A 13,396-nucleotide genomic window follows, 5' to 3' on the forward strand; every position below is an offset into this window, starting at 1 on the left:
CCTTAGTGGGGAAAACCGGGTGTAAGCCCCGGAAGTACTTGTTGCCTGAGCAGTGGGCTGCTTAGGAAGAGAAGGTCAGAGGTCGCGGGGGCAGAGGCATTCTTGCCGCTGGCCCAGTCACTATGTAGTGGAGGGGCAGACACCCTCCCGCAAATTCTGGAAGGTTCTTAGTCTCGACTAGGGCAGTAGCCCCAGGACTCCTAGTCGCCGGCTTCGGGTCACTGCCGGCTGAACGGAGCTGCCGTCGCCATGTTTGGCTGCTTGGTGGCGGGGAGGCTGGTGAGGATGGGACCGGGTGATATCAGGAAGGGGTCAGGATACCGAGGGCGAAGCCCTACGGCAGGGAGGGTGCGCAGGCGCTAGGGATGCGGGGAAGCCCACTTATTATATTTTGGGTGGGTATGTGAGGATGGAGCGTGGGAAGCTGGGTGCTCTCCTTTGCCCAGCTCTATTCAGATTCTTTCGAATAGTAGTCACAGTATAAGTTGGCATTTATTAAGTGTGCATTTTGTACCAAGTACTGGGTGGGCTAAGTGCAATGCACGCCTTTGGTCACTCAGCCTTATGTGTGGCGCTTATTTGGCACTTTGAACTTAATCCTCATAACTCGTGAGACGGTCTTTATCTTTGACATTTTGCAGTTACGGAACTAAGTTCAATCGCCAGTATAAATACCTTCTTTATTAACTTGAGGTAGAGGTGAATTTGGGATTGAATTTGGTCTATAGCAAACTGTTTTTCAAAGATTAAGGTGCTCAGGGAATGTATATCTTTTGGGCCCCTTTGGAAGAACCTGAGTAAAAATAAGCTTAATTTAATTGGAAGTTGGCTGAAACTTAACGTGTGAGCCGCATCTGAGATAACCAGAGAAGGATGCGAGTAGTGTGTTTCCTTATTGGTCAAAATAGATAACTTACCTTGCCAAATTGTTAGAGTAAATGAGAACAGCACCTGGAATTCTTTAGGGATAATCTGGAAGGTGAATCTTGTTTGTTTCCTTAGAAACCACACAGACATCAATTTTCAGGCCTGATTCCTTTCCCCTAGAAGTATTTTTCCTTCTTTTTTCTCCTGGCTTTTAAAAATGTTGCAGTCCTTTTGCTGAATTGTCTTTTCTTCCCATCAAGTTTTGATAATGTATTGTATTCTGTACATATACAGTTCTAAGAAGCCAGAAAGATAAGTTGGAGATGACTAGCCTCATAAAGTTTGTCTCCTGAATGACTGGGAGACCCCTGTGGTGATGGTGGTAATTCATAATCCTGGTGAGATAATTTTGCCCTGCTCTTAATAGGGAAAAAGAAAGGACAAACCTGGAATGATTGTGTGACTCAGACGAGTGAGTGTTATTAATGAATGACATTAAAATTGTGTTTCTTAAAGAATAAAAAGTCTATTTGGAATCCATGTATCTCTCATGTTGTCAACTAATTTGGAAGGAAATTTAGTTATGGTAATACCTGCCTCTATATACTGGGGATACTTGGTCCTTTAATTATGGAGTATTAGGACATATCAAAGTGAAGGACAAATAGACCTAGTGGCATCTCAAAACTTAACTACACGACTCTGTTATAAGAAAAATCCACTTATCTAAACTTATGAACCCAGTTTTTGTTTCTTAAGATTTTTTTTCTTAAAGAGATACACCTTTTCTTAATGTCAAAAATTAGAGTGTGATGATACAGATTTGCAGACTGTTCAGTACCTATACAAAGTTGACACTTAAGAAATATTTATTTTGCCTGGTGGTTATTTCAAGACTCATAAATAATAATTTCCCATGCTTTTTAGGTTATATGCATGCCAAAGACTGGTGAAATTGAATTTAATACTAATACAGGCCATTTGGTTTGTGTTCTTTCTTTGTTTTATTCTTTATACTAAAGCTGGAGGATTTTAAAGTGGGTCAGAATACTTCTGAAGAGGGAATCAGAATTTGACTTTAGGAACACTCAGCCTTTGTATCTTGAGACTTAATTTAGGGCAGGCAGTTGATACTACTTTATAACTAATAGATAGTTGAAATTACATAGCAGTATATTTTTCTTAAGTTTGTTTGTATCAGTAGATAGTATATTATAGAGGGAAAACTTACCTAACACACATATTTTCTCTGTAAGGCATGTCATAGCCTTCTTGCACTTAGGAAGACTAGCCAGCACTTGAACTTGGTCATTTTAAACAGCACGATCACCAACAAAAATCACAAAAATGCTTTAAATAGATGAGACTGTGAAAAGGACACTTTTTCATATTACGAGGACTGAAACAAGATGGCATGTTCTACCTCAGCTGCCAGTGTGTGAGTTGCACAATTCACTTTTTTTTTTTTTTTTTTTTTTTTTGAGGCGGAGTCTTACTCTGTCAGCCAGGCTGGAGTGCAATGGTGTGATCTCCGCTCATCGCAACCTCTGCCTCCAGGTTCAAGCAATTCTCATGCCTCAGCCTCCTGAGTAGCTGAGACTACAGGCATGTGCCCCCATGCCCAGCTAATTTTTATATTTTTAGTAGATAACTACGTTTCGCCATGTTGGCCAGGCTGATCTGGAACTCCTGACCTCAGGTGATCAACCCGCCTTGGCCTCCCAAAGTGCTGGGATTACAGGCGTGAGCCACTGCGCCAGGCCTACAACTCACATTTTTGACTACTGTTCATATGAGTATGTCCATGAATGACTGCAGAAATGCAGCAAGCATTGATTTGGGATTACAAGTGAGTTTTAGTGAGTAGGTGAATTCGGATACAGGATTTGTGAATAAGGAGGATTGCCTAATTACTTCTGGATTGCTTACCTGTTTTAATTACCTGAGATTCTTCTATTTATTTTTGAGACAGGGTCATGCTCTGTCATCCAGGCTGTAGTGCAGTGGCGGGACCTTGGCTTGCTGCAGCCTTGACATACTGGGTTCAAGTGATTATCTGGTCTTAGTCTCCCGAGTAGCTGGGACCAAAGGCGCATGCCACCACCCCTGGCTAATTTTTATAGTTTTTGTAGAGATGGGATTTTGCCATGTTGCCCTGGCTGGTCTCGAACTCCTGAGCTCAAGCCAGCTGCCTGCCTCGACCTCCCAAAGTGCTGGGATTACAGGCATGAGCCACTGTGCCTGGCCCCTTTATCTTTAAGCTGGAGGGTGAGAGCTTAGGTGATGTGTTTTGAATAACCTTTCATTTTTACAACATTCTGAAGCTATAGTTATTTTTATTTATTTATTTTTTTGAGACGGAGTTTAGCTCTTGTCACCCAGGCTGGTGCAATGGCGCGATCTCAGCTCACCGCAACCTCTACCTCCTGGGTTCAAGTGATTCTCCTACCTTAGCTTCCCGAGTACCTGGGATTACAGGCACGAGCCACCACTCCTGGCTAATTTTGTATTTTTAGTAGAAATGGGGTTTCTCCATGTTGGCCAGGCTGGTTTCGAACTCCTGACCTCGTGTGATCCTGGCCTCCCAGAGTGACAGGATTACAGCCGTGAGCCACCGTGCCTGGCCTAGTTATTTTTTATGTAAGTAAAATCCTTTCAGGGCACCTCTGAAATAATTTATTTTTATTTTTAGTTTTTGAGACAGAGTTTTGCTCTTGTTGCCCAGGCTGGAGTGCAATGGTGTGGTCTCAGCTCACTGCAACATCCACCTCCTGGGTTCAAGCAATTCTCCTACCTCAGCCTCCCGAGTAGCTGGGAATACTTACGCATGAGCCACCATACCTGGCTAATTTTTGTATTTTTAGGAGAGATGGGGTTTTGCCATGCTGGCCAAGCTGGTCTTGAACTCCTGATGTCAGGTGATCTGCCCGCCTTGGCCTCCCACAAAGTGTTGGGATTACAGATGTGAGCCGCTGTGATCCGCCCGAGTTATATTTTTAGAAGATTGCATTTAGTAGATTATGATTGTAAAACTAAGTATGTATTTAAGACTATCAGATTTAACATTCTATTTGGTAGAAAGACTATAATGGATTATGCTGGTAATATAACTTATAAATGATACTGTTAAGAGTTACAGAAACTCATAGAACTATTGAACTGAGACAAGTTTCTTATTTTCTAGGTGCAAACAGCTGCACAGCAAGTGGCAGAGGATAAATTTGTTTTTGACTTACCTGATTATGAAAGTATCAACCATGTTGTGGTTTTTATGCTGGGAACAATCCCATTTCCTGAGGGAATGGGAGGATCTGTCTACTTTTCTTATCCTGATTCAAATGGAATGCCAGTATGGCAACTCCTAGGATTTGTCACGAATGGGAAGCCAAGTGCCATCTTCAAAATTTCAGGTCTTAAATCTGGTAAGAATAATATATTAAAGTAGTTTTATAATTAATCAAACTTTTTTCTTAAATAGCATAACATGGAATATGACTTTTCCCCCTTTAGATTATGTATTTCTGGTTGTTAAAGTAATACAAAACATTGTTTTTTTAAAAAGACAATACAGAAACATTTGAAAAATAGTGAAAGACTTCCTTGGCTCCTCTTGTTTTTCATTTTGTGTAGTATAACCTTCATAAAAATATTTTTTTTGGCCGGGCATGGCGGCTCATTCCTGTATCCCAGCACTTTGGGAGGCCCTGGCGGGCGGATCACGAGGTCAGGAGATCGAGACCATCCTGGATAACACGGTGAAACCCTGTCTCTACTAAAAAATGAAAAAAAATTAGCCGGACGTGGTGGTGGGCGCCTGTAGTTCCAAGTACTCGAGAGGCTGAGGCAGGAGAATGGTGTGAACCTGTGAGGCGGAGCTTGCAGTGAGCCAAGATCGCACCACTGCATTCCAGCCTGGGTGACAGAGCAAGACTGTGTCTCAAAGAAAAAAAATATATCTATATATACATATATATTATGTATAAAATATATATTATATGTAATATATATCAAATATATATTATATGTAATATATATCAAATATATATTATATGTAATATATATCAAATATATATTATATGTAATATATATCAAATATATATTATATGTTATATATCAAATATATATGTAATATATGTTATATATCAAATATATATTATATGTAATATATGTTATATATCAAATATCTATTATATGTAATATATGTTATATATCAAATATCTATTGTATGTAATATGTTATATATCATATCTATTGTATGTAATATGTTATATATCAAATATCTATTGTATGTAATATATGTTATATATCAAATATCTATTATATGTAATATATGTTATATATCAAATATCTATTATATGTAATATACATATTATAAATATATAATTATATATAAATTACATATATGTATATTACATATAAAATATATATTATATATTATATAATATAAAATATATATTATATATTATATAATATAAAATATATATTATATATTATATAATATAAAATATATATTATATATTATATAATATAAAATATATATTATATATTATATAATATAAAATATATATTATATATTATATAATATAAAATATATATTATATATTATATAATATAAAATATATATTATATATTATATAAATATAAAATATATATTATATATTATATAAATATAAAATATATATTATATATTATATAAAATATATAATATATAATATGTAAAATATACATTATATAATATATAATATATTATGTAAAATATATATTATATTATATAAAATATATATTATATAAAATATATATTATGTATTATATAAAATATATATTATATATTATATAATATATATTATATACAATATATAAAATATATATTATATATTATATAAAATATATATTATATAAAATATATATTATATATTATATAAAATATATATTATATAAAATATGTATTATATATTATATTATATATTATATAACTATAAAATATATAAATACATAGTATATACTATATATAGTATATACTATATATTACATGTAAAATATATATTGTATATAATATATATTACATATAAAATACATATTATATACAAAATATATATTACATATAAAATATATAATATATAAAAAAATATATACACACATACATGTGCTAAGTGAGAAGATAAACCAGATAGACTTGTATAAAGCAAATAGAATAGAAGTACTTATTTTCTTCCGTTAAGATTGTTGAACGAGATTTGATCACCCTGCCAATGTTCTTCTTTTGGTTCTGTTGACATTGAAGAGCCATAATTCTTTTTATTTATTTATTTATTTATTTATTATGCTTTAACTTCTAGGGTACATGTGCACAACGTGCAGGTTCATTACATATGTATACATGTGCCATTTTGGTGTGCTGCACCCGTTAACTCGTCATTTACATTAGGTATATCTCCTAATGCTATCCCTCCCCACACCCCACACCCCACAATAGGCCCCGGTGTGTGATGTTCCCCTTCCTGTGTCCAAGTGTTCTCATTGTTCAATTCCCACCTATGAGTGAGGACATGCAGTGTTTGGTTTTCTGTCCTTGCGATAGTTTGCTCAGAATGATGGTTTCCAGCTTCATCCATGTCCCTACAAAGGACATGAACTCATCCTTTTTTATGGCTGCATAGTATTCCATGGTGTATATGTGCCATATTTTCTTAATCCAGTCTATCATTGATGGACATTTGGGTTAGTTCCAAGTCTTTGCTGTTGTGAATAGTGCTGCAGTAAACATACACGTGCATGTGTCTTTATAGCAGCATGATTTATAGTCCTTTGGGTATATGCCCAGTAATGGGATGGCTGGGTCAAATGATACTTCTAGTTCTAGATCCTTGAGGAATCGCCACACTGTCTTCCACAATGGTTGAACTAGTTTACAGTCCCACCAACAGTGTAAAATGTTCTATTTCTCCACATCCTCTCCAGCACCTGTTGTTTCCTGACTTTTTAATGATCACCATTCTAACTGGCGTGAGATGGTATCTCATTGTGGTTTTGATTTGCATTTCTCTGATGACCAGTGATAATGAGCATTTTTTCATGTGTCTGTTGGCTACATACATGTCTTCTTTTGAGAAGTGTCTGTTCATATCCTTTGCCCACTTTTTGATGGGGCTATTTGATTTTTTTCTTGTAAATTTGTTTATGTTCTTTGTAGATTCTGGATATTAGCCCTTTGTCAGATGGGTAGATTGCAAAAATTTTCTCCCATTCTGTGGGTTGCCTGTTCACTCTGATGGTAGTTTCTTTTGCTGTGCAGAAGCTCTTTGGTTTAATTAGATCCCATTTGTCAATTTTGGCTTTTGTTGCCATTGCTTTTGGTGTTTTAGTCATGAATTCCTTGCCCATGCCTATGTCCTGAATGGTATTGCATAGGTTTTCTTTTAGGGTTTTTATGGTTTTAGGTCTAACATTTAAGTCTTTAATCCATCTTGAATTAATTTTTGTATAAGGTGTAAGGAAGGGATCCAGTTTCAGCTTTCTACATATGGCTAGCCAGTTTTCCCAGCACCATTTATTAAATAGGGAATCCTTTCCCCATTTCTTGTTTTTGTCAGGTTTGTCAAAGATCAGATGGTTGTAGATGTGTGGTATTATTTCCGAGGGCTCTATTCTGTTCCATTGGTCTATATCTCTGTTTTGGTTCCCATGCTGTTTTGGTTACTGTAGCCTTGTAGTACAGTTTGAAGTCAGGTAGCGTGATGTCTCCAGCTTTTTTCTTTTTGCTTAGGATTGTCTTGGCAATGCAGGCTCTTTTTTGGTTCCATATGAACTTTAAAGTAGTTTTTTCCAATTCTGCGAAGAAAGTCATTGGTAGCTTGATGGGGATGGCATTGAATCTATAAATTACCTTCGGCAGTATGGCCATTTTCACAATATTGATTCTTCCTATCCATGAGCATGGAATGTTCTTCCATTTGTTTGAATCCTCTTTTATTTTGTTGAGCAGTGGTTTGTAGTTCTCCTTGAAGAGATCTTTCACATCCCTTGTAAGTTGGATTCCTAGGTATTTTATTCTCTTTGAAGCAATTGTGAATGGGAGTTCACTCATGATTTGGCTCTCTGTTTGTCTGTTATTGGTGTATAAGAATGCTTGTGGTTTTTGCACATTGATTTTGTATCCTGAGACTTTGCTGAAGTTGCTTATTAGCTTAAGGAGATTTTGGGCTTAGACAATGGCGTTTTCTAAATACACAATGTCATCTGCAAACAGGGACAATTTGACTTTATCTTTTCCTAATTGAATACCCTTTATTTCTTTCTTTTGCCTGATTGCCCTGGCCAGAACTTCCAACACTATGTTGAATAGGAGGGGTGAGAGAGGGCATCCCTGTTTTGTGCCAGTTTTCAAAGGGAATGCTTCCAGTTTTTGCCCATTCAGTATGATATTGGCTGTGGGTTTGTCATAAATAGCTCTTATTATTTTGAGATATGTGCCGTCGATACCAAGTTTATTGGGAATTTTTAGCATGAAGGGCTGTTGAATTTTGTCAAAGGCCTTTTCTGCATCTATTGAGATATCACGTGGTTTTTGTCTTTGTTTCTGTTTATATGATGGATTACGTTTATTGATTTGTGTATGTTGAACCAGCCTTGCATCCCAGGGATGAAGCCCACTTGATCATGGTGGATAAGCTTTTTGATGTGCTGCTGTATTTGGTTTGCCAGTATTTTATTGAGGATTTTTGCATCGGTGTTCATCAGGGTTGTTGGTCTAAAATTGTCTTTTTTTGTTGTCTCTGCCCGGCTTTGGTATCAGGATGATGTTGGCCTCATGAAATGAATTAGGGAGGATTCCCTGTTTTGCTATTGATTGGAATATTTTCAGATGGAATGGTACCAGCTATTCTTTGTACCTCTGGTAGAATTTGGCTGGGAATCCATGTGGTCCTGGACTTTTTTTGCTTGGTAGGCTGTTAATTATTGCCTCAATTTCAGAGCCTGTTATTGGTCTATTCAGGGATTCAACTTCTTCCTGGTTTAGTCTTGGGAGGGTGTATGTGTCAAGGAATTTATCCATTTCTTGTAGATTTTCTAGTTTATTTGCATAGAGGTGTTTATAGTATTCTTTGATGGTAGTTTGTATTTCTGTAGGATCGGTGGTGATATCCCCTTTATCATTTTTTATTGTGTCTATTTGATTCTTCTCTCTTTTCTTCTTTATTAGTCTTTCTAGCGGTGTATCTATTTTGTTGATCTTTCAAAAAACCAGCTCCTGGATTCATTGATTTTCCGAAGGGTTTTTTGTGTCTCTATCTCCTACAGTTCTGCTCTGATCTTAGCTGTTTCTTGCCTTCTGCTAGCTTTTGAATGTGTTTGCTCTTGCTTCTCTAGTTCTTTTAATTGTGACGTTAGGGTGTCAATTGTAGATCTTTCCTGCTTTCTCTTATGGGCATTTAGTGCTATAAATTTCCCTCTACACACTGCTTTGAATGTGTCCCAGAGTTTCTGGTATGCTGTGTCTTTATTCTTATTGGTTTCAAAGAACATCTTTATTTCTGCTTTCATTTTGTTATGTACCCAGTAGTCATTCAGGAGCAGATTGTTCAATTTCCTTGTAGTTGAGCGGTTTTGAGTGAGTTTCTTAATCCTGAGTTCCAGTTTGATTGCCCTGTGGTCTGAGAGACAGTTTGTTATAATTTTTTTTCTTTTACATTTGCTGAGGAGTGCTTTACTTCCAACTATGTGGTCAATTTTGGAATAAGTGCGATGTGGTGCTCAGAAGAATGTATATTATGTTGATTTGGGGTGGAGAGTTCTGTAGATGTCTATTAGGTCTGCTTGGTGCAGAGCTGAGTTAAGTTTCTGGATATCCTTGTTAACTTTCTGTCTCGTTGATCTGTCTAATGTTGACCGTGGGGTGTTAAAGTCTCCCATTATTATTGTGTGGGAGTCTAAGTCTCTTTGTAGGTCTCTAAGGGCTTGCTTTATGAATCTGGGTGCCCCCGTATTGGGTGCATATATATTTAGGATAGTTAGCTCTTCTTGTTGCGTTGATCCCTTTACCATTATGTAATGGCCTTCTGTGTCTCTTTTGATCTTTGTTGGTTTAAAGTCTGTTTTATCAGAGGCTAGGATTGCAACCCCTGCCTTTTTTTGTTTTACATTTGCTTGGTAGATCTTCCTCCATCCCTTTATTTTGAGCCTATACGTGTCTGTATGTGAGATGGGTCTCCTGAATACAGCACACTGATGGGTCTTGACTCTTTATCCAGTTTGCCAGTCAATGTCTTTTAATTGGAGCATTTAGCCCATTTACATTTAAGGTTAATAATATTGCTATGTGTGAATTTGATCCTGTCATTATGATGTTAGCTGGTTATTTTGCTCGTTAGTTTATGCAGTTTCTTCCTAGCATTAATGGTCTTTACAATTTCCATGTTTTTGCAGTGGCTGGTACCGGTTGTTCCTTTTCATGTTTAGTGCTTCCTTCAGGAGCTCTTATAAGGCAGGCCTGGTGGTGACAAAATCTCTCAGCATTTGTTTGTCTGTGAAGGATTTTATTTCTCCTTCACTTATGAAGCTTAGTTTGGCTGGATATGAAATTCTGGGTTGAAGATTGTTTTCTTTAAGAATGTTGAATATTGGCCCCCACTCTCTTCTGGCTTGTAGAGTTTCTGCCAAGAGGTCCACTGTTAGTGAGATGGGCTTCCCTTTGTGGGTAACCCGAGCTTTCTCTCTGGCTGCCCTAAACATTTTTTCCTTCATTTCAACTTTAGTGAATCTGACAATTATGTGTCTTGGAGTTGCGCTTCTCGAGGAGTATCTTTGTGTTGTTTGCAGAGCCGTAATTCTTTGCTTTGATACTTTGAGGCATTTTGTGAAGAAATGTGAGAATGAAACTAGATTCGGTGCCATTTATATCTATTGAATCTCTGGTTCCCTTGAAAATCTAGATGAAGACAGACCTGAAATTTCCTTTTTAAAAATTTTTAATTATTTTATTTATTTTTGAGATGGAGTTTTGCTCTAGTTGCCCAGGCTGAGTGCAATGGCACAATCTTTGCTCACTGCAATCTCCGCCTCCCGGGTTCAAGTGATTCTCCTGCCTCAGACTGCTGAGTACTTGGGATTATATGCACCCGCCACCACACCTTGCTAATTTTTTGTATTTTTAGTAGAGATGGGGTTTCACCATGTCAGCCAGGCTGGTCTTGAACTCCTGACCTTAGGTGATCCACCCACCTCAGCCTCCCAAAGTGCTGGGATTACAGGCGTGAAAATTCTTAAAATAAAAATATATATTCTCCTAGAAACTGTTTATGGAGTCCAAGGAAAATTATGTTTAGGTACCATGTAGGTAACATGTTTATATATTTACCAAACATTTGTGTATCTGTTATGGGGATATAAAGGTAATGATTAAGTTCTTGCCTGAGATAACTCATAGTGGAAGACATTTCTGTAGACCAGTAATTGGAATGGTGAAAAGTAATAGTGGATGTTTGTACAAAGTGTGGAGGGAGAATAGAAAAGGTAGCAATTAACTCGTAAGTGGGTTGGGGAAGCTTTCCTAGAGGAGGTGATATTGGAGCTCTTTGGCAGACAAGTAGGACTTTGTCAGGCCTATGAGAGATTTGTTGGGCATTCTTTTCAAGGTGGAGGTAATATGGGCATAAGGTGAAAGTTCGAAAGCATGGTGTCCTCAGAGTGACATCAGGGTATATGTGAGAAAGATAGGCATGGATTATGAAGTTTTATATAGCACACTGACTCATTGGGAATGTAATAGGTCAGCAGTTTTTAACATGCTTAGGTCACAGACCTATTCCATAGTATTCTAGAAAGTATGTGTACCATAATGTAAATACTCAAATATTTGCTTCGACTCTGAAGCCCATTCATGTATCCCTCCCCAAAAACAACTGCTCTTTAGGTGTAGAGAAGCCAGTGAACAATTTTGGGTAAAGGAATGATATCTGATTTTATTTTGCTCTGAGGCCTCTGTGAAGAATGAACTGGGACAGTTCTACCTCCTCACAGAGGAGGTAGCTGTTAGTGTTTTATATAGTTGGTATTCTACAAGGAGAAATGGGAGGCTGGGTGTGGTGGTTCACACCTGTAATCCTAGCATTTTGGGAGGCCGAGGAGGTGGATTGCCTGAGCTCAAGAGTTCAAGACCAGCCTAAACAACATGGTGGAACCCCCTGTATAGTGAAATACAAAAAATTAGCCAGGCATGGTGGCATGTGCCTGTAGTCCCAGCTACTCGGGAGACTGAGGCATGAGAATCGCTTGAACCCAGGAGGTGGAGATTGCAGTTGCAGTGAGCCAAGATCATGCTACTGCACTCCAGCCTGGGTGACAGAGTGAGATTCCATCCAAAAGGAAAAAAAAAGAAAGAAAGAAAGAAATGGGAGAGAGCAATATTTAAAGCTAAAAATTGTTTAGAATTGATGATAAATACTAATCTCTACTTTTAAGGAGCAGATTAAGTCCCTGTAGTCCTTCTCAGTGGGGGTTTCGTGAGATAATTATCATAAATCCCTAAGGCTATGGTTCTCAAAGCATGAGCTCCTTCCTGATCTGCAGTGTCAACATCACCTGGGAATCTATTAGAAATTCCGATTCCTGGAAGACAGCAGACCTGGTGACTCAGAAATTGGGTGTGGAATCTAGAAGTCTGTACTGTAATAAGTTCCCAAATGTTTGTGTTGCAAGCTAAAGTTTGAGTACTTCTGCTCTAGGGCATTCATGGTACACATACCTTTTATACATATGGCATAGTATTTGAACAATCTTTGGGAAAATTAAGATGGTAGTGTCTCTTAAATCATTTTTTATTCTTCGCTTTGGTTGTGCCTAGAAGCAGACAGTGTATCTGTAAGTAGAAAAATATAAATAGATAATTCAGTACATTCTAGTAAAATTACTGAACATTAAATATAAAGTAATAAAGCAGCGAGAGAGAGAAAAGTCATTTATAGCTGAACAGCAGTTAGTTTAGCAGACTTATCAAGAGCATTAATAGAAGCCAAAACCAAATAGAATAATATCATTAAAGTGCCAAGGAAAAATAAAATAACTTTTTTTTTTTTTTTTTTTGAGACAGAGTTTCGCTCTTACTGCCCAGGCTGGAGTGCAATGGCACGATCTCAGCTCACCACAACCTCCGCCTCCTGGGTTCAAGCAGTGCTCCCGCCTCAGCCTCCCAAGTAGCTGAGATTACAGGTGCACACCACCATGCCCGGCTAATTTTTGTATTTTTAGTAGAGACGGGGTTTCACCATGTTGATCAGGCTGGTCTCGAACTCCTGACCTCGTGATCCGCCCACCTCAGCCTCCCAAAGTGCTGGGATTACAGGCATGAGCCACCATGCCCGGCCGGAAAAATAAAATAACTTTCAAAACTGTCATTCTAAAGTGAAGAAATATATTTTCAGATGGAGATGAAGAGTTTACCACTCATAGACCATTAGCGAAAGAACTACTTACCAGAGGTAGTTGTACTTTATAAGAGGAAGTTGAACCCAGAGTGTAGAAAAGGATGCAAGAC

The 13,396-nt window shown here is 37.4% G+C and overlaps 1 protein-coding gene across 1 annotated transcript in view; it reads left to right on the top strand.

The window, feature by feature from the left end:
• The window catches only part of HIKESHI (heat shock protein nuclear import factor hikeshi), a 40,481-nt gene continuing 27,085 nt past the window's right edge, over window positions 1-13,396 (top strand). Inside the window, exons 1-2 of the mRNA XM_019037656.4 lie at window positions 1-279; window positions 4,052-4,289. Of these exons, the coding sequence (XP_018893201.1) occupies window positions 250-279; window positions 4,052-4,289 (268 nt within the window). The 5' untranslated portion in view covers window positions 1-249. The remainder of the gene's footprint in view (window positions 280-4,051; window positions 4,290-13,396) is intronic.

This window comes from Gorilla gorilla, chromosome 9 (genome assembly GCF_029281585.2).
Source record: "Gorilla gorilla gorilla isolate KB3781 chromosome 9, NHGRI_mGorGor1-v2.1_pri, whole genome shotgun sequence".
NCBI classification, from domain to species: domain Eukaryota; kingdom Metazoa; phylum Chordata; class Mammalia; order Primates; family Hominidae; genus Gorilla; species Gorilla gorilla.